Genomic DNA, 21081 nt, shown 5'->3' with positions numbered 1-21081 from the left:
ACACATCATTGGACGCCCCCCTCACTCAACTTCTGAAGACAGAGAATCTACACATCATTGGATGCCCCCCTCACTCAACTGCTGAAGACAGTGAATCCACACATCATTGGACGCCCCCCTCACTCAACTTCTGAAGACAGTGAATCTACACATCACTGGAAGCCCCCCCGCACTCAACTACTGAAGGCAGTGATTCAGCACATTATTGGACACCCCCTCACTCAACTACTGAAGACGGCGATTCAGCACATTATTGGATGCACCCTCACTCAACTGCTGAAGACAGTGATTCAGCACATTACTGGATGCCCCTCCACTCTCCTACTGAAGACATTGATTCAGCACATTATTGGATGCCCCCTCACTCACCTACTGAAGACATCGATTCAGCACATTATTGCATGCCCCCTCACTTACCTACTGAAGACATTGATTCTGCACATTATTGGATGCCCCTCACTCACCTACTGAAGACATTGATTCTGCACATTATTGGACGCCTCCTCCCTCAACTACCGAAGACATTGATTCTGCACATTATTGGACACCCCCTCCCTCAACTACTGAAGGCAGTGATTCAGCACATTATTGGACACCCCCTCACTCAACTACTGAAGACGGCGATTCAGCACATTATTGGATGCACCCTCACTCAACTGCTGAAGACAGTGATTCAGCACATTACTGGATGCCCCTTCACTCACCTACTGAAGACATTGATTCTGCACATTATTGGATGCCCTCTCACTTACCTACTGAAGACATTGATTCTGCACATTATTGGATGCCCCCTCACTCACCTACTGAAGACATTGATTCTGCACATTATTGGACACCCCTTCACTCAACGACTGAAGACGGCGATTCAGCACATTATTGGATGCACCCTCACTCAACTGCTGAAGACAGTGATTCAGCACATTATTGGATGCCCCCTCACTCAACTACTGAAGACTGTGAATCTACACATCATTGGACGCCCCCCCACTCAATTAATGAAGACAGTGAATCTATACATTATTGGATGCCCCCTCACTCAACTACTGAAGACAGTGAATCTACACATCATTGGACCCCCCCCTCACTCAACTACTGAAGACAGTGAATCCACACATCACTGGACGCCCCTCACTCAACTACTGAAGACAGTGAATCAACACATCATTGGACGCCCCCTCACTCAACTACTGAAGACAGTGAATCCACACATCATTGGACGCTCCCTCACTCAACTACTGAAGACAGAGAATCTACACATCATTGGATGCCCCCCTCACTCAACTGCTGAAGACAGTGAATCCACACATCATTGGACGCCCCCTCACTCAACTTCTGAAGACAGTGAATCTACACATCACTGGAAGCCCCCCCGCACTCAACTTCTGAAGACAGTGAATCAACACATCATTGGAAGCCCCCTTCACTCAACTTTTGAAGACAGTGAATCCACACATCATTGGACGCTCCCTCACTCAACTACTGAAGACAGTGAATCTACACATCATTGGACGCCCCCCCTCACTCAACTACTGAAGACAGTGAATCCACACATCATTGGACGCCCCCCTCACTCAACTTCTGAAGACAGAGAATCTACACATCATTGGATGTCCCCCTCACTCAACTGCTGAAGACAGTGAATCCACACATCATTGGACGCCCCCTCACTCAACTTCTGAAGACAGTAAATCTACACATCACTGGAAGCCCCCCCGCACTCAACTACTGAAGGCAGTGATTCAGCACATTATTGGACACCCCCTCACTCAACTACTGAAGACGGCAATTTAGCACATTATTGGATGCACCCTCACTCAACTGCTGAAGACAGTGATTCAGCACATTACTGGATGCCCCTTCACTCACCTACTGAAGACATTGATTCTGCACATTATTGGATGCCCTCTCACTTACCTACTGAAGACATTGATTCTGCACATTATTGGATGCCCCCTCACTCACCTACTGAAGACATTGATTCTGCACATTATTGGACAACCCTTCACTCAACTACTGAAGACGGCGATTCAGCACATTATTGGATGCACCCTCACTCAACTGCTGAAGACAGTGATTCAGCACATTATTGGATGCCCCCTCACTCAACTACTGAAGACTGTGAATCTACACATCATTGGACGCCCCCCCACTCAATTAATGAAGACAGTGAATCTACACATTACTGGATGCCCCCTCACTCAACTACTGAAGACAGTGAATCTACACATCATTGGACGCCCCCCCTCACTCAACTACTGAAGACAGTGAATCCACACATCATTGGACGCCCCCCTCACTCAACTTCTGAAGACAGAGAATCTACACATCATTGGATGCCCCCCTCACTCAACTGCTGAAGACAGTGAATCCACACATCATTGGAGGACCCCCTCACTCAACTTCTGAAGACAGTGAATCTACACATCACTGGAAGCCCCCCCGCACTCAACTTCTGAAGACAGTGAATCAACACATCATTGGAAGCCCCCTTCACTCAACTTTTGAAGACAGTGAATCCACACATCATTGGACGCTCCCTCACTCAACTACTGAAGACAGTGAATCTACACATCATTGGACGCCCCCCCCTCACTCAACTACTGAAGACAGTGAATCCACACATCATTGGACGCCCCCCTCACTCAACTTCTGAAGACAGAGAATCTACACATCATTGGATGCCCCCCTCACTCAACTGCTGAAGACAGTGAATCCACACATCATTGGACGCCCCCCTCACTCAACTTCTGAAGACAGTGAATCTACACATCACTGGAAGCCCCCCCGCACTCAACTACTGAAGGCAGTGATTCAGCACATTATTGGACACCCCCTCACTCAACTACTGAAGACGGCGATTCAGCACATTATTGGATGCACCCTCACTCAACTTCTGAAGACAGTGATTCAGCACATTACTGGATGCCCCTCCACTCTCCTACTGAAGACATTGATTCAGCACATTATTGGATGCCCCCTCACTCACCTACTGAAGACATCGATTCAGCACATTATTGCATGCCCCCTCACTTACCTACTGAAGACATTGATTCTGCACATTATTGGATGCCCCTCACTCACCTACTGAAGACATTGATTCTGCACATTATTGGACGCCTCCTCCCTCAACTACCGAAGACATTGATTCTGCACATTATTGGACACCCCCTCCCTCAACTACTGAAGGCAGTGATTCAGCACATTATTGGACACCCCCTCACTCAACTACTGAAGACGGCGATTCAGCACATTATTGGATGCACCCTCACTCAACTGCTGAAGACAGTGATTCAGCACATTACTGGATGCCCCTTCACTCACCTACTGAAGACATTGATTCTGCACATTATTGGATGCCCTCTCACTTACCTACTGAAGACATTGATTCTGCACATTATTGGATGCCCCCTCACTCACCTACTGAAGACATTGATTCTGCACATTATTGGACACCCCTTCACTCAACGACTGAAGACGGCGATTCAGCACATTATTGGATGCACCCTCACTCAACTGCTGAAGACAGTGATTCAGCACATTATTGGATGCCCCCTCACTCAACTACTGAAGACTGTGAATCTACACATCATTGGACGCCCCCCCACTCAATTAATGAAGACAGTGAATCTATACATTATTGGATGCCCCCTCACTCAACTACTGAAGACAGTGAATCTACACATCATTGGACCCCCCCCTCACTCAACTACTGAAGACAGTGAATCCACACATCACTGGACGCCCCTCACTCAACTACTGAAGACAGTGAATCAACACATCATTGGACGCCCCCTCACTCAACTACTGAAGACAGTGAATCCACACATCATTGGACGCTCCCTCACTCAACTACTGAAGACAGAGAATCTACACATCATTGGATGCCCCCCTCACTCAACTGCTGAAGACAGTGAATCCACACATCATTGGACGCCCCCCTCACTCAACTTCTGAAGACAGTGAATCTACACATCACTGGAAGCCCCCCCGCACTCAACTTCTGAAGACAGTGAATCAACACATCATTGGAAGCCCCCTTCACTCAACTTTTGAAGACAGTGAATCCACACATCATTGGACGCTCCCTCACTCAACTACTGAAGACAGTGAATCTACACATCATTGGACGCCCCCCCTCACTCAACTACTGAAGACAGTGAATCCACACATCATTGGACGCCCCCCTCACTCAACTTCTGAAGACAGAGAATCTACACATCATTGGATGCCCCCCTCACTCAACTGCTGAAGACAGTGAATCCACACATCATTGGACGCCCCCTCACTCAACTTCTGAAGACAGTGAATCTACACATCACTGGAAGCCCCCCCGCACTCAACTACTGAAGGCAGTGATTCAGCACATTATTGGACACCCCCTCACTCAACTACTGAAGACGGCAATTTAGCACATTATTGGATGCACCCTCACTCAACTGCTGAAGACAGTGATTCAGCACATTACTGGATGCCCCTTCACTCACCTACTGAAGACATTGATTCTGCACATTATTGGATGCCCTCTCACTTACCTACTGAAGACATTGATTCTGCACATTATTGGATGCCCCCTCACTCACCTACTGAAGACATTGATTCTGCACATTATTGGACAACCCTTCACTCAACTACTGAAGACGGCGATTCAGCACATTATTGGATGCACCCTCACTCAACTGCTGAAGACAGTGATTCAGCACATTATTGGATGCCCCCTCACTCAACTACTGAAGACTGTGAACCTACACATCATTGGACGCCCCCCCCCACTCAATTAATGAAGACAGTGAATCTACACATTACTGGATGCCCCCTCACTCAACTACTGAAGACAGTGAATCTACACATCATTGGACGCCCCCCCTCACTCAACTACTGAAGACAGTGAATCCACACATCATTGGACGCCCCCCTCACTCAACTTCTGAAGACAGAGAATCTACACATCATTGGATGCCCCCCTCACTCAACTGCTGAAGACAGTGAATCCACACATCATTGGAGGCCCCCCTCACTCAACTTCTGAAGACAGTGAATCTACACATCACTGGAAGCCCCCCCGCACTCAACTACTGAAGGCAGTGATTCAGCACATTATTGGACACCCCCTCACTCAACTACTGAAGACGGCAATTCAGCACAATATTGGATGCACCCTCACTCAACTGCTGAAGACAGTGATTCAGCACATTACTGGATGCCCCTTCACTCACCTACTGAAGACATTGATTCTGCACATTATTGGATGCCCTCTCACTTACCTACTGAAGACATTGATTCTGCACATTATTGGATGCCCCCTCACTCACCTACTGAAGACATTGATTCTGCACATTATTGGACACCCCTTCACTCAACTACTGAAGACGGCGATTCAGCACATTATTGGTTGCACCCTCACTCAACTGCTGAAGACAGTGATTCAGCACATTATTGGATGCCCCCTCACTCAACTACTGAAGACTGTGAATCTACACATCATTGGACGCCCCCCACTCAATTAATGAAGACAGTGAATCTACACATTATTGGATGCCCCCTCACTCAACTACTGAAGACAGTGAATCTACACATCATTGGACCCCCCTCACTCAACTACTGAAGACAGTGAATCCACACATCACTGGACGCCCCTCACTCAACTACTGAAGACAGTGAATCAACACATCATTGGACGCCCCCTCACTCAACTACTGAAGACAGTGAATCCACACATCATTGGACGCCCCCCTCACTCAACTTCTGAAGACAGTGAATCTACACATCACTGGAAGCCCCCCCGCACTCAACTTCTGAAGACAGTGAATCAACACATCATTGGAAGCCCCCTTCACTCAACTTTTGAAGACAGTGAATCCACACATCATTGGACGCTCCCTCACTCAACTACTGAAGACAGTGAATCTACACATCATTGGACGCCCCCCTCACTAAACTACTGAAGACAGTGAATCCACACATCATTGGACGCCCCCTCACTCAACTTCTGAAGACAGTGAATCTACACATCATTGGACGCCCCCCCCTCACTCAACTTCCGAGGACAGTGAATCTACACATCATTGGACGCCCCCCTCACTCAACTTCTGAAGACATTGAATCCACACATCATTGGGCGCCCCCCTCACTCAACTACTGAAGACAGTGAATCCACACATCACTGGACGCCCCTCACTCAACTACTGAAGACAGTGAATCAACACATCATTGGATGCCCCCTCACTCAACTACTGAAGACAGTGAATCCACACATCATTGGACGCTCCCTCACTCAACTACTGAAGACAGTAAATCTACACATCATTGGACGCCCCCCCTCACTCAACCGCTGAAGACAGTGAATCCACACATCATTGGACGCCCCCCTCACTCAACTGCTGAAGACAGTGAATCTACACATCACTGGAAGCCCCTCTCACTTCACTTCTGAAGACAGTGAATCAACACATCACTGGAAGCCCCCCCTCACTCAACTTCTGAAGACAGTGAATCCACACATCATTGGACGCCCCCCTCACTCAACTTCTGAAGACAGTGAATCTACACATCATTGGACGCCCCCCCTCACTCAACTTCTGAAGACAGTGAATCTACACATCATTGGACGCCCCCCCTCACTCAACTTCTGAAGACAGTTAACCCACACATCATTTGGCCCCCCTCACTCAACTTCTGAAGACAGTGAATCAACACATCATTGGGCCCCCCCTCACTCAACTTCTGAAGACAGTGAATCAACACATCATTGGACGCCGCCCTCACTCAACTAATGAAGACAGTGAATCTACACATCATTGGACGCCCCCTCACTCAACTAATGAAGACAGTGAATCTACACATTATTGGATGCCCCCTCACTCAACTAATGAAGACAGTGAATCTACACATCATTGGACCCCCCTCACTCAACTACTGAAGACAGTGAATATACACATTATTGGATGCCCCCTCATTCAACTACTGAAGACAGTGAATCAACACATCATTGGGCGCCCCCTCACTAAACTACTGAAGACAGTGAATCCACACATCATTGGAAGCCCCCCTCAGTGAATCTACACATTATTGGATGCCCCCTCACTCAACTTCTGAAGACAGTGAATCCACACATCATTGGAAGCCCCCCTCACTCAACTTCTGAAGACAGTGAATCCACACATCATTCGACGCTCCTCACTCAACTACTGAAGACAGTGAATCTACACATCATTGGACGCCCCCCCCTCACTCAACAACTGAAGACAGCGAATCCACACATCATTGGACGCCCCCCTCACTCAACTTCTGAAGACAGTGAATCTACACATCATTGGACGCCCCCTCACTCAACTTCCGAGGACAGTGAATCTACACATCATTGGACGCCCCCCCTCACTCAACTTCTGAAGACAGTGAATCCACACATCATTGGGCGCCCCCCTCACTCAACTACTGAAGACAGTGAATCCACACATCACTGGACGCCCCTCACTCAACTACTGAAGACAGTGAATCAACACATCATTGGACGCCCCCTCACTCAACTACTGAAGACAGTGAATCCACACATCATTGGACGCTCCCTCACTCAACTACTGAAGACAGTGAATCTACACATCATTGGACGCCCCCTTCACTCAACTTCTGAAGACAGTGAATCTACACATCACTGGAAGCCCCCCTCACTCAACATCTGAAGACAGTGAATCAACACATCATTGGAAGCCCCCCTCACTCAACTTCTGAAGACAGTGAATCCACACATCATTGGACGCTCCCTCACTCAACTACTGAAGACAGTGAATCTACACATCATTGGACGCCCCCCCCTCACTCAACTACTGAAGACAGTGAATCCACACATCAATGGACGCCCCCTTCACTCAACTTCTGAAGACAGTGAATCTACACATCATTGGAGGCCCCCCTCACTCAACTTCTGAGGACAGTGAATCTACACATCATTGGACGCCCCCCCCCCACTCAACTTCTGAAGACAGTGAATCCACACATAATTGCCCCCCCCTCACTCATCTTCTGAAGACAGTGAATCAACACATCATTGGACGCCCCCTCACTCAACTAATGAAGACAGTGAATCTACACATTATTGGACGCCCCCTCACTCAACTACTGAAGACAGTGAATCTACACATCATTGGACCCCCCCTCACTCAACTACTGAAGACAGTGAATCCACACATCATTGGAAGCCCCCCTCACTGAATCTACACATTATTGGATGCCCCCTCACTCAACTTCTAAAGACAGTGAATCTACACATCATTGGACGCCCCTTCACTCAACTACTTTAGATAGTAATTCTTCACATTACTGGAAGTCTCCAAACCTCATGAAGACGCGGTTCCTGCACATTGCTGGAAGTCTTTTAAAAGCCTTGTCTGCCTGACAGCACACTTCAGAAGGGAGCACACCTGCACAGCTGCATGCCCGGTGCGCTTCTTAGCACAATCCGCGCACCATTACACCGTGCTTCTTTACGGGATCGGATGTCCCGTCACCAGAAGACATGGTCAGACCCAGGTGCTCAACACCCATTGGGCACAAATGGCTTTAGCCCATCTGTCGTGTTGCCTGCTGGGCTGATGCTGAATAAAGCATTTGGCTGGAGCTTCGCCATCAGCGGACATAGGTGCTCTGGCTCATTCACAAAGAGCATGCGCTATTTACTTTTCATTTAATTGCCAGTGTCGGGGGTTGGGTGTGACTGCTGACATGTTCACAGCCCATCCCAGTCTACACACACACCAAAAAACACTGCAGGAGAATCAAAACAAGAAATATTGAACGCTCTGCTCACCTTACGGTAAGTAAACAATAAACCCAGACAGCGATATGGAGGGAAGTACTTGGCAAGGAGTTTACATTCCAAAACAAATGTAAATAAAGGCAGGTATAACATTAAAACGTAAATCTTAGCACCGCTTTGTTTTATTTGTGCATCAAAAAATGTAAAATAAACAAAGTGTTACATTGTGACATCGTATTAAAATAATGTTTCTTACTGGCTTGTTTCCATTCAGAGCTTACACGAAAACGTCTGTCGTTACTAAATCCTGGAACCTTCATGTGTTACTATTGCACAGTGTCAATGTTCTCAATGTACCCAAGTCAGAGTGATGGAAGATTGCCTTGTTAGGATTCAAACTTGGGAACTATAGCTCCCAGCATGCTTCAGCACCAGCATTTTACTAACAGTTACAGTCATCATGGTACATAATGCACAGGACAGGCATGTGCTCTATTTGTGTGCATATTTACTGATGCACCATTGCCAAGCCTTCTGGAGGGACCTGTGTCAAACTGCAGGGCACAGCTTCAATCCCAGCAGGGGCATGTCAACCTTTCATCCTTCTGGTACAATGAGTGCCACTGACATGACAGGGTATTCGGCAAAGTATAGAGTTAAACAAATGTCATAATTTATCCTCACCAATACAAGTATGATGTGTTGTGGAGTTTTTTGTGAGCACTCAAAAGTAATTATTGGTTTAACCATAAATAACGTTATCGAAACACACCTTGACTGATAAACTGCAGTCTCTCTGTACCACGGGCAGTGGGATACAAAAGAATGCTGTGCTTGGGGAGGTGGGTAATGGAGGATTCATCATAAACAAAAAGGCATGTTTTGTGTGTTGCACGGATAATCTTTGTGCCGTTCCTGTACCCGTTGTGCCATTAAGTCACACTGGAAGCTTCAAATAATGTCTGTGGTAGTGGCTGACTTAAGTTGTGGAGTACATCATCGTAAGGTGTTATCCTGTTTGAAGATGCAGCCTTTCTATGTTTTTAGCAGAGTGGATATACATGCAGTATTGCATTTTTTTATGTATGGGTTTGGATTTTTATTATATGTCAATTTGAAAATATGTAGTTGACTTCTGTGGATGCAATTTTGTGCATGCAGACTACGAAGTTCAAGTTCATGCATTTATAAAGCGCACTACTCACCCAGAGGGTCTCAAGGCGCTGGAGGGAGGGGTTTACTGTTTATCGAATAGCCATGTTTTCAGTTCTTTTCTGAAGGATATGTGATTCTGAGTAAGGCGGAGGTGGGTGGGGAGTGAGTTCCAGGTCTTGGCAGCCAGGAAGGAGTAGGATCTGCCACCCATGGTGGTTTTTCGGATGCGCGGGACTGCGGCGAGTACTTGATTGGATGATCTTAGTTGGCGGGTGGGATAGTAGAAGGACAGTCGGGTGTTGAGGCATTCAGGTCCTAGATTATAAAGGGCCTTGTGTGCGTGGGTAAGAAGGCGGAAAGTAATTCTTTTGTTGACGGGAAGCCAGTGGAGGTTTTTTAAGTGACCGGTGATGTGCTCTTGGCGCGGGATGTCTAATACGAAGATACACCTGAGTCTCTAAATGTAAATTAATTGGTCAAAATGTACATTCAGTGCTACAGTTGTACATATATGGCTGCAAATGTACTTTGTGCATTGGTTAAACTAAATCTTATTTAGCATGTCTGAGGAATGGGGCTAGCAGCAAGACCATATGGATGCGTTCCTCGAGTCTCCCATGATGCTCCAACTTTGGGACCAAATGGGACAGAAGCAGCCCTGAGATTACTCGGCAGTGGCTGAGTTTTAATGCAGGAACAAAGGGTAGCATGAATAAATCATTTGTTACAAACGTATAAAGCCGACCAGGGCCTGAACTTGGGAGGATCTGAACGTCGACCCATAGAAGAGCAATCAAGATGGTGTGCATAGTAAACAGCAGCACACTAGTGGGGTGCCCAACTGCGGCGCCGAACCAGAGGAGGCTAGGGAAGCTTCTTGACCCAATTACGGAGCTGAGCGGGTGTAGCAGGTTCCAGGCCAGCGTACCACAGAGTCCCTTCAGAGTACCAGCCTGACTGGGTTCCTGCATTCCATTAATCAGTAGTCAATAATACTTTTATTTGATTTCGTTAAAAATCATAAAAGAGTGGATAAAGCACTTAATCAGTATGGCAAAGGAAATCGCTACATGCTCCCAGGGGGAGGCTTTAGCGATATCGTCTGAGACAAGCTAAGAGGTGGAGTGCCAGGGCTTTTTGACAGCTGAAATATTTTGAGACGGTAGGGGTCACTTGAGTCATTGTAGAAACTAGGTGCTTGGTTGGCCCAGAGCTACCATTTGGGACCACTCCTAAACTGTTGTCACTTCTGGCCACAGCACATTATGCACTCCAAGGAGCAAAGATCTAGAACTACTTGGGACAAATATGGATTCTGTCAGCAGAAATCTTCATTACCAAAGGCCTCACGTGGCACGGTAGAGGATGATGGAAGCACATGGGCTGTTATCCGACCTTAAGTGAGGTACTCATTATGAAAAATTTGACATGCTTGAGCGTGTCATTGTAGACAAGAGGCTGTGAAAATGGAACATCACTTCAAGGACTTGGCCTCTAGGATTGCAGGAACCAAAACCAGAGCTGGAACCCTTGAAGAGAGAGTGTCTACAGTGGAGTGTTTTGGGCACATATGCCATTAAGAAACTCAACCAAATGTCAATGTCATAGGCAATGTCAGGTGGTCAAGTCAGTTGAAATATAAGAGTGAGAGCCTAGAGAACAGACTGAGAGGAAATTGGAGCAGAGTGGTGGGCTTTCTACCCCTGAACGAAGCTGAAGATATGGCAGCCGCTCTGCAGAAATTCATACAATGGGAGGGTCTACAAAATATAGAGGTCCTGAGCTAGTGGAACATAAAGCTACTAGACTTCCTATAAGAGGTCCAAAGCAGGAGTTGACAGGGCTGGAGCCATCATAGTAGAGATAGGTTCTGCTTCACAAACAGGGATGGGGATACATGCTGTGGCGAAGCGTGTTGAACTTAAGTTTTGAGGCAACATAATTCTGCACTTCCACGACCTGAGCAGAAAAAGCAAAAAAAGGCAGGCGGAGACGCAGATTATCAAGAAAGAACGAAAGCGCCTGAACTCTTCTGCGTCCTTGTGGCATTACATATTGGAGGGAGAGAGTGTGGTTAGGAAGTTTCTTGTTGACCTCACTTGCATACAATAATGGAGCCCAAGCAAGCTAAAAAGAGTGACCAAAACACCGGTGAGGATGTCGCCTGATCATACCAGTTACTCTGACAATGAGGCTGGCTGTGATTTTCTGCCCCTAAACTAACAACAGAAAATTGTGTTTTGCTTCTGATAGCGATTGATGGGATTTGTTTCTAAAGCATTACAGAGCTGTTCGGTCGAGAACTGATTGTTCTTGAATTGTGCCAGATTGAGTTTATGCAACTCTGAATGGCTTTTATATTGTGCAGTAAAATATTGAAACTATATCAGTTCACCTGAATGTACATTCTTTACAGTAAATGCACATTTTATTAACCACAGTACAGATGTTCAACCTCTATAAGAGGATGCCGATATGTATATCGGATGGTAACCAAACTTGCATTGGTGGTAGCTTTGTGAAATCCCACACGTCACTTTATCTATGTGCTTGCTGAACATGATTTTGTTCTTTCAATTCACACCACACTATAAATAAGTCTAGAATATATTGAAAGTTTTTTTTTCTTTAAAAAATGCAGCAGTATTTACCATTTTTAATGTACATGTTAGCTGAAAAGTTTACATATGTTCATGCTAAATTTGGATACAAGCATTTCTCTGTATCCACTCGTGCACTACTAAAAATGAAAACCTTGAGTTATAATAGTGGTCAAACACAGTCTTCAGCAAAAGTATCTTTAGAACTGCGAGTACGTTGCCGTTGCTCAATGAACTTCGCATTTGTAAGCATGTGTTCATCCCAGGAACATATATTCAAATTTTGGTGAACTTTAGTAAAAACATTTAAACATTTATAGCCATTTAGCAACTGTAATATTTATCAATGGCCTGAAAACCAACCAGGAATACAACATTAAGGAACCTGGGCTTACTTATCATGTAACTTGGCTTAATTGTTATGCCCAGTCTATTACTGAATCCATAGTACCAAGAGTTATGCCACAATATATGAACAGAGACTGCTGAAAGAGAATGGTGGTATCACTGTGATCTACAAAGACTCCCTCAGCTACAACTACACACCTAAAGCAACCTTTTCCACTCTTGAGTGCCTCTAAGGCTCTCGTGCTTTATCGCCATCCTTCACAGTTGACCTACCAAAGCTCTAATCAGAATTCACTGATAGGATCACAAATCCCTCGGTATAAATAGCACTTTTATGGGTGATCAAAACAGAGCTAGCAGCAATCCAAATGCAAATTATTCACCACTAGAGAACCTAGTAAACCTCCACAACACTCTCAGCATTCCTCCCACCTCCACTAGAAACATAGGAATGACTCTAGACTCTGGAGACTGGGGCATAGTGACACGCTCACCCACCTGGATACCAGCTGCTCAGATCATTTTCCTTTCTCATTCCCTATCCTGATCTATACCACATTATCTTGCCTTGAACTGCAAATAAGGAAAAAGTTGTCGCGCCCTATGAAATAACTGACACATTTGTCTCTTATTCAGAGCCAATTGGCTTGATTTATGCATGCAGACAAACTATCTAGCTAGGATCCCTGGCCTCTACAAAGATATGCAGAAGATTCCAAGACTAAAGAAAGAAATACAAAAGCCAACATGCCCAAAACGTGTCAACTGAACATTACCTACAAACCAACACCCAAAGGGCATAAAGATATCACTATCCTAATTGTATCCCCAAGACCAAATGCCCTACCAAGGAACTTCATAGCGATATCATGGAATTCTGCACCCCAGATTGAGCGATCATAAACTTCAACCTCTGGAGCAAGGAAATCAGTGGCGAAGCAAGGAAATCAGTGGTGAACTCAACTCCATTCTCAAGACACCCATCATGACAGCCACATTCCCCGACGGATGGAGGCATACAGAAGCCAGACCCCTGCTCAAGAAACCATCCGCCAACCCCAATGAGCTTAAAAACTGCTGCACCATCCCTCTACTTCCCTTCCCCGCCAAAGTCCATCAACAGCTGACTCACCGAACATCTGGAGAGAAACAACCTGAACCCTTGGCCTTAACATCATATTCATATCCTACGCAGATGACACTCAGCTCATCCTCTTGCTCGCAGAAGACTCCTCTGTCACTAGGAACAACTCCCACAACTGCATGACAAGGTACTTTGACTGGATGAAGACCAACAGCCTGAAGCTCAACACAGACAAGATAGAAGTGCTGATATTTGGGAACAGCATCTCTCTGTGGAACGACAGCTGGTGGCCTCCAAACTCGGACCCACACCCACACTGACAGGCCGTGCCCACGAACTAGGATCATCCTGGACAGTAAACTCACCGTGAAATGTCAGATAAACGCAGTCTCCTCTACCTGATTCCACACCCTCTGCATGCGCCGAACGATCTTCAGATGGCTCCCCGTCCAGCCAGGAAATCTGCCAATCGATCCTTAGTTACCAGACAGTTGGACCACAGCAACACACTCCACTTCCGAAGAGGATCCTCCCTGCAGGAATTCTTAAAGGGCTCAAGACATGGCTCTTCGACTGAGTCTAGCAAAAGCCCAGCTCCTGGATACCACCACGGATGAATAGCAGCACTCTATAAATCCGAGTTGATTGATTGAAGCAAGATCAGGAATGTGTGGATAATTAGGAGAAGAGATCAAATTCTCCTATGAGGGAGTACTTTGTTTCTTATCTGCTGCAATGCACAGGCCAGAGTGAGGTAGAACGAGAGAGTAATATAAACCTACAGTAACATTCTATTAAAATGAAAGAGGCAAAGAGGTCACCTTACAAAAAAAAACAATAGTGATTTTAAGTGAAAAATATGTTGACCTAGGATGTTTTCTTGTTAGCTTGTAAAGCTCTGTAAGTCACCACAAGGTCACCTCAAAACACTGAGGGTGGGTGAGGCACCCAAATACCTTCTAAAATATTTTTAAATTGAGCCATTTTTGTCCCAGTGTGTTTTAGAATTCACCATTTGCCATTGTCTGCCCAAAAAACAAGCAACTAGACGTCCACCTCCAGCCAGGTCAACATGATCAACGTGTCTTAGAATACAAGATTTGTAATTCATTCTGTGAACATTTCTTGAGCAAGAATCCTAAACCCACTGTAAAAGTTATTTTTTGTTATGTTGAGACCAATCTTACTGCTATAATGCACTTTAAAAAGAAATCAACTCTACAAAATGTCTTGAAAAGTACAGTTCATGTTATGCACTGTGAGAACAGTGAAGGATTACCCATAAATAATTTCGACTTGATCTCTGATGATGGCTCCACCCCATTATGCAAAGTGTTACACCCACCCCCCTATAAATACGGGTCTTGAAGCGCTCCTGGTCATACACATAACTGTATGCCACAGCTCACCCCCCAGAAGAAGACAATAGTTCCCACATAACTGGGTGACCCGTTTAGCGCCTCGAAAAAGCCAGCCACTCTACGTATGCGGATTGTGCCCTTCCTTCTGTCCCGGCACACTGCTGAAGGGAGGATTCTCCGCACTGCCAGATGGCCCTTTCGTCCCGCCGCTCACGGCAATGATGCTGCACTTTCAGGGATGTCCCTCCTCGAAACACTGAAATGAAGTACCAGAAATACCAGCATTTGTAAAGCGCTACCTCCGGAGAGGTGTCCCGGCGCTGGGGGCCGTCGGGGAGATTAAGCGAGCTATTATTGCCCAGAGTCACACTGTACATAACGCCTCCTCAGAGAAAACTTCTCCAGATAATAATAAAGCTCATTGCCAGATCAAGCCTCTACTCCTTCAGAAAACAGTTCTCAACACAACACCTTTCGAGGCAAGTCCGTAAGACAATGAGTCTGCAAATCCCCAGATGCCCCGCCAACACACACACACACACCCCTTACAAGCATTAATGGTGCGCCCATTGCTGCATTCCGCCTCTCAGACACGCGAGAGGATGCTTTGCACGTTCTGCAGATTGCTGACCGCCCGCACCTCGGCACAGCTCCTAGGTCGTTGCTAATGGACAGTGCTGGACCGCCCTCCCCTCTCTCGCGATGCAGAACAATGCTCCACGCACCGCGCCCCGCACGCCAGCGCCGCGCGCTCTCACCTGCTCCGCAGCCTCCGGGTCCAGATAGGGCTCTAGCAGGGGCACCGTGAACTGGATCTTCCTGGGGCTGCTGGGGTCCATTCTTGCAGACGGAGCGGGTCCTCTTGACTTGTCCCTCAGAGGGGTTCGACAGGCTCTGGGAAGGGGTGGATTCCAGTGAAGTGCAGCTCACCCCCTGATTAGCGCTGTTCTCTCTCCGCTCTTCTCTTCCCAATTAGCTCCTTGACGCCCTGCTCGCCCCACACAAGTCAAGTTGCCGATTCGTGCCGGCGTCCTCTATCCGCGGATACTCCACACTGGGAGCTGAGGAGCAGGCAGTGGCTATTGGCTGCTCGGGGTGCAGCCTTTCCTCCTCTCCCCTCCCCCGCCGTTTCCACACACACACACAGTTACACAAAATATTAACCATCTGCCTTCCGAGCAGCAGTCAGAAGAGCGAGGATGCGCCTGTCCGCGGTCCTCTCGCCTCTTGGAGGAAGGGACAAAGAACAGGAGGGCGGACTGAAGTAGGAAGGGATATTTTAAGGATGGCGGGATCTGGCGGCAAGAAGGGCAGGTGCAGGGAAAGTCCCATGGGGCGGTAATATGAGCGTCTGTAAAAGTACGCCAGTACCGTCGGTTAAGCGCGTGCTCCAAGGAGTGGCGTGGCACCCCCCGAACCATGCTCTAATCCTGTCAAAATGGCTCAGCAGAATAGTAGGCATGTTGCAGAGAATTTGTGTGTAATTTACGGATTACAGTTTTACTACTGAGTTCAGTTGCTCGGTGGGTCAAAAGAGCCCTCTGGGGAGAGGATGGAGAAACACGTCCCTAGCTTGTTTGAATGTCAACAGATGCACTCGTCCCCTGATGTATCTAAGATTCATGTTGACAAGAAACTGAGCCACAAAAGCGGCTGCAAATTGTCCAGTATCAGATGACTAAGAGACTCCCTCCCGCGGTAGGACAGGGCTACCAGTAGCCACGCCTTTCCTTTGATGGGCGAGTGAGCGGGGTGGCAGTGGAAGTGCAGTGTTCTCTTAACAGGCTCGCTGGGGGGATCTGCGATTTTGAAGACTCTCTCCTGGGAACCCAGAGGCAAGGATGAGAAGAACCAAGCAAGCATTGGCAATGCCATTGGACCAGTTTATTTTCATTTAAGGCATTGACTCTTGTGGGTGTTGATCGTCTCGTGTTTCAGCCACTGATTGGTAGGCTGGATCATGGCACATGTAGTATCCTAGAGTGCCAGAATGCATCAGGATGTCAAATAAAAGCCCTATACTTCAAGTGCAGTGCCCTAATGTGGTAACCGCAGTGTCTATCTGAGTCTGCCATTGTCAGCAAAAACATCTCAGAAAGATAAAGTCAAGATTGATTAGCACACACAGTAATAACAATGGCATAACCAGAAGAAACAGGATGCAGCAGAATAAAAATGGACTCTGGTTAATTACTCACTGCTGCTTAGTGGTCAACTGGGCTTATGCCTTGTGGGTAACTTACTTGACATCCTAGTCCCCATGCCAACAGTACTAAGTAAACAAGGACTAGCCAGGCCACGGTTCTAATATGAATGAACACATGTCACGGAGGAGCCAGGACTAAAAGCAGCAGAATGCCCTACACCTGAGGCGAAGAGGTACAGCAGTGCGCTCACCATCAACAAGATGCTTAAGACTATGAGTGGCAGGGTCACTGCGGTGCAGGAACCACAAGCCTTGGATGCAGGCAAGCTTTCTGGGGCTCCGCACTAGATAATCTAGTTTCCAGGCACGAGTCTTAGTTCCAAGCTCACACTGTGCTACTCATTGGGATTCAGTACCCGATGTGGGCACTTGAAAGGGCATCGCTCGCCAGATGCCAGGTAGATGGTATACGTCCCTCACAGGATATCTTTGATGTCCCTGAGATCTCCAAGAGGCCTGCGGACAGGCCCTTGGAGAGCACAGTTCAGGGTGCCACGCTTCAGCTGGTCTTTCAGCCCAGGCCTGTCACTATTCAGAAAGGGCATGTCGTCCCCTTCAATGGCAGTAATCCTCCATGTGCACAACAGAATCTTCTGATAGTGTGCGCCACCCAGTCCAGCTTCTCCGGTCCAGTGTCATCACAAGCGTATCTCAACACAAGCATATTGTGGGGTCCTTAGGGTGTGTCTTTGTAGAGACCGTCCAGCTGTTCTGCTCTGGTAGCAGAGAGAGCGAAGCGGAGGATCTCCACTGCTACTACTTGATCTCGAAAGAACAGAAACCCCTCGAGGATGAGGTTGAAGTCACAAAACAAGCAGGGACCTAGAGTAGAACAGCTGGAAAGTCTCTACAAAGACACACCCATAGGACCGCAAGATAAAACAGGAGCTCTTGTTAAAGAAACTCTATAAATGCTTCAAAAGAACTCAAGCTGACACAACGTGTACATAAAGTTTACAGCCCTGAAGAAGACCTTCCCCGAAATACCACAGTCTGAACACGAAGCTCGAAATTCGTCAGCGCTATTACAAAGGGGTCAAAAGCTATCATTAAATGTTCTATCTGCACAAGTGGTGCACTACGGGAAATGGAATAGAGGACCATATCCTGTTATAAATGTATGCTCTGCCCCTCACCACTATAGTATTATGAGGTAACAATGGCTCATATAAGGCAAAAAAAGTCCTAAAAAACAGTAGCTGTTGATTTGAGAAAGTGTTAATCACTTAGCCTATGGCATGTGGCATATTATTGAGTGAATGTCAGAGAGAGCAATAGTAAACAATTTATAATTGTACGAAGGGACACAGGTGGGCATTGACATATAAGTCATTTATTTATAAACATAATATATAAACTTTGAAATAATGTTCACATGCTCACAAAAAAAGTGAAAAAGAGCATGATGTCTTATTGACAACATAAGCAAAAACTCCTAGCGATAATTTTTAACCGTGTAGGAGTTATTTGTTGTATACAAGGTCGACAGCGTTTTAATCTCAGTAATTTGAGATCTTCATTAGGACAAGTAGTGTGAGCAAGAGGAATTTGGCAACCGGAAAGAAGCCGGTAATTATACGGATTGAAGTCCCAATGATTAAGAGTGAGGGCCTCGAGAGCCCATCACGAGATTCACTAATCCAAGTCCAGGGGTCTCCAGGAGACAAGTTACTTTGGCAAATAAGGAGAGCGCCGGTGCTCGAGGATATAGGCTTGCACAACCGCAAGGGCGGTCTCAATGAATACCAAGTAAGTCCACACAGCGAAGTTGGCGTATTATTATTATTATTATTATTGGGCATTTGTAAAGCGCCTGGTTACGCCACTGGCGTGTCCCCGCGCTGTAGTAAGTGAGGTGACTGTCCCCCCCTCTCCCAAAGAAGACTACTTGCTGAAGAGATGGGTTTTAAGCTTTTTCCTAAAAAGAACTTCAGAAGGTGCAAGTCGCAGTTCTAACGGTAGAGCATTCCAGCAACCAGGGGCAAGGTGTCTGAAAGATCTACCCCCCATACGTGCTTTCCTAACTCTGGGGATCTTTAGCAGTCCCGTTTGAGAAGACCGTAGACTACGTGTAGGTTCATAATGGGTCACCAGACTCTGAAGCGGAACGGGGGCTTTACCGCTTAAAATGCGGTGGCATATGGAGAGAGCTTTGAACTCTATCCTCTTCTCCACGGGGAGCCAGTGGAGGGCTTGTAAAGCTGGTTTGGAGGGTGACCTCCTGGGGAGCCTGAGGACAAGCCGTGCCGCGGCATTCTGGAGCACTTGCAGGCGACCCAGGACCTTTTTCGCGGCCCCCAGATATAGCAGATTCCCGTAATCGAGCCGCGACGTGACCAGGGCGTGCACCAGCGTCCTTCGAGCAGAAATAGGGAGAAGATCTAAAACTTTCCTTAAGGCTCTCAGGACACCGAAACACACCCCCGTCACGCGGCTAATCTGGGGGCCAAAGGCAAGGTCCCTGTCCAACCACACGCCAAGGTTCCTAGCCTCATGGCAGGGAACGGGGACCTCACGCAGGCAGGGTGGCCACCACGCCGATGACCACGCAGACGGACCTCCCCCCACCACGAGCACCTCAGTCTTGCTACCGTTCAACTTTAAACAGTTTGCGGACATCCAGGTTGCTAGATCTTGCATGCAATTCCTGAAGATGTCCGCTGCAAGGCCGGGAGCACGCGATAGGGAGATGACCAGCTGCGTGTCATCAGCGTAGGACACCAGGCGAAGGCCGTGGCCCTCCACGATAGCTGCTAGGGGGGAGACATAGATATTGAATAAGGTTGGGCTCAGGGACGAGCCCTGAGGCACGCCCTGGCCCAACTCAATCTCCCTCGAGCAGCTATCACCCAGGCGAACCTGGAAACGCCTGTCGGACAGGAAGGACCCGATCCAGCCAAGCGCTTCTCCAGTGACCCCACCTTCATTCAGACACTGCAGCAAGGTGGAATGTGCTACAGTGTCGAATGCTGCACTTAGATCAAGTAAGATCAAGGCCATTGTTTGGCCCTCATCTGCGCCCTGGCGTAGTGCTTCAACCGCCACCAGAAGCGCTTATTCCGTCGAGTGACGGGGGCGGAAGCCAAATTGAGAGTCATGGATTATAGAGGTCACCTCCACGAACTTCATCAGTTGTAGGTTGGCTATTTTTTCCGCCACTTTGGCCATATAGGGCAGGAGGGAAATAGGGCGCAGATTGTCGAGTTTTTCGAAACTGACATTGGCTTTCTTTTGCAGGGGTAGTACAACTGCCTGCTTCCAGGCATTGGGAACACGCTGGGACTTGAAGGAGGTATCTAATAGGTGGCGAATATAGGGTTCAAGAACTTGTAGGCTACCCTTCAGTCGACCAGGGGTGGTCGGGTCTCTCGGGGAACCAGATTTTATCGACCCACAGATGCGGAGGAGTTCCTCCGCAGGAGGGGTGACGAAGATGGTTAATCGCTGTTCCCCTTGGGTTGTAATGGTCTCCTGGTATAAAGGACTATTGTCTGCTTTCTGAGGGAAGGAATTGTATATGTTGGTAACCTTATTTGCAAAGAACTCTGCAATCCGGTCACAGCCCTCTGGGGTGCAAA

The 21081-nt window shown here is 47.3% G+C and overlaps 1 protein-coding gene across 2 annotated transcripts in view; it reads right to left on the bottom strand.

Annotated features, from left to right (window-relative positions):
- PPP1R1A (protein phosphatase 1 regulatory inhibitor subunit 1A) overlaps positions 1–16423 on the bottom strand; it is a 519576-nt gene extending 503153 nt beyond the window's left edge. The window contains exon 1 of one of the 2 annotated variants that reach the window (XM_078688653.1): positions 16056–16423. In XM_078688653.1, coding sequence (XP_078544779.1) covers positions 16056–16136 — 81 coding nt within the window. In that variant the 5' untranslated portion in view covers positions 16137–16423. The remainder of the gene's footprint in view (positions 1–16055) is intronic. The other variant, XM_078688644.1, reaches the window with a different exon arrangement.
- Between the last annotated feature and the right edge of the window lie 4658 nt (positions 16424–21081).

Source organism: Lissotriton helveticus, chromosome 1_1, assembly GCF_964261635.1.
Source record: "Lissotriton helveticus chromosome 1_1, aLisHel1.1, whole genome shotgun sequence".
Taxonomy (NCBI): Eukaryota; Metazoa; Chordata; class Amphibia; order Caudata; family Salamandridae; genus Lissotriton; species Lissotriton helveticus.
The sequence above is the reverse complement of the archived record's forward strand: the minus strand, read 5'-3'. Positions and strand labels throughout refer to the sequence as shown.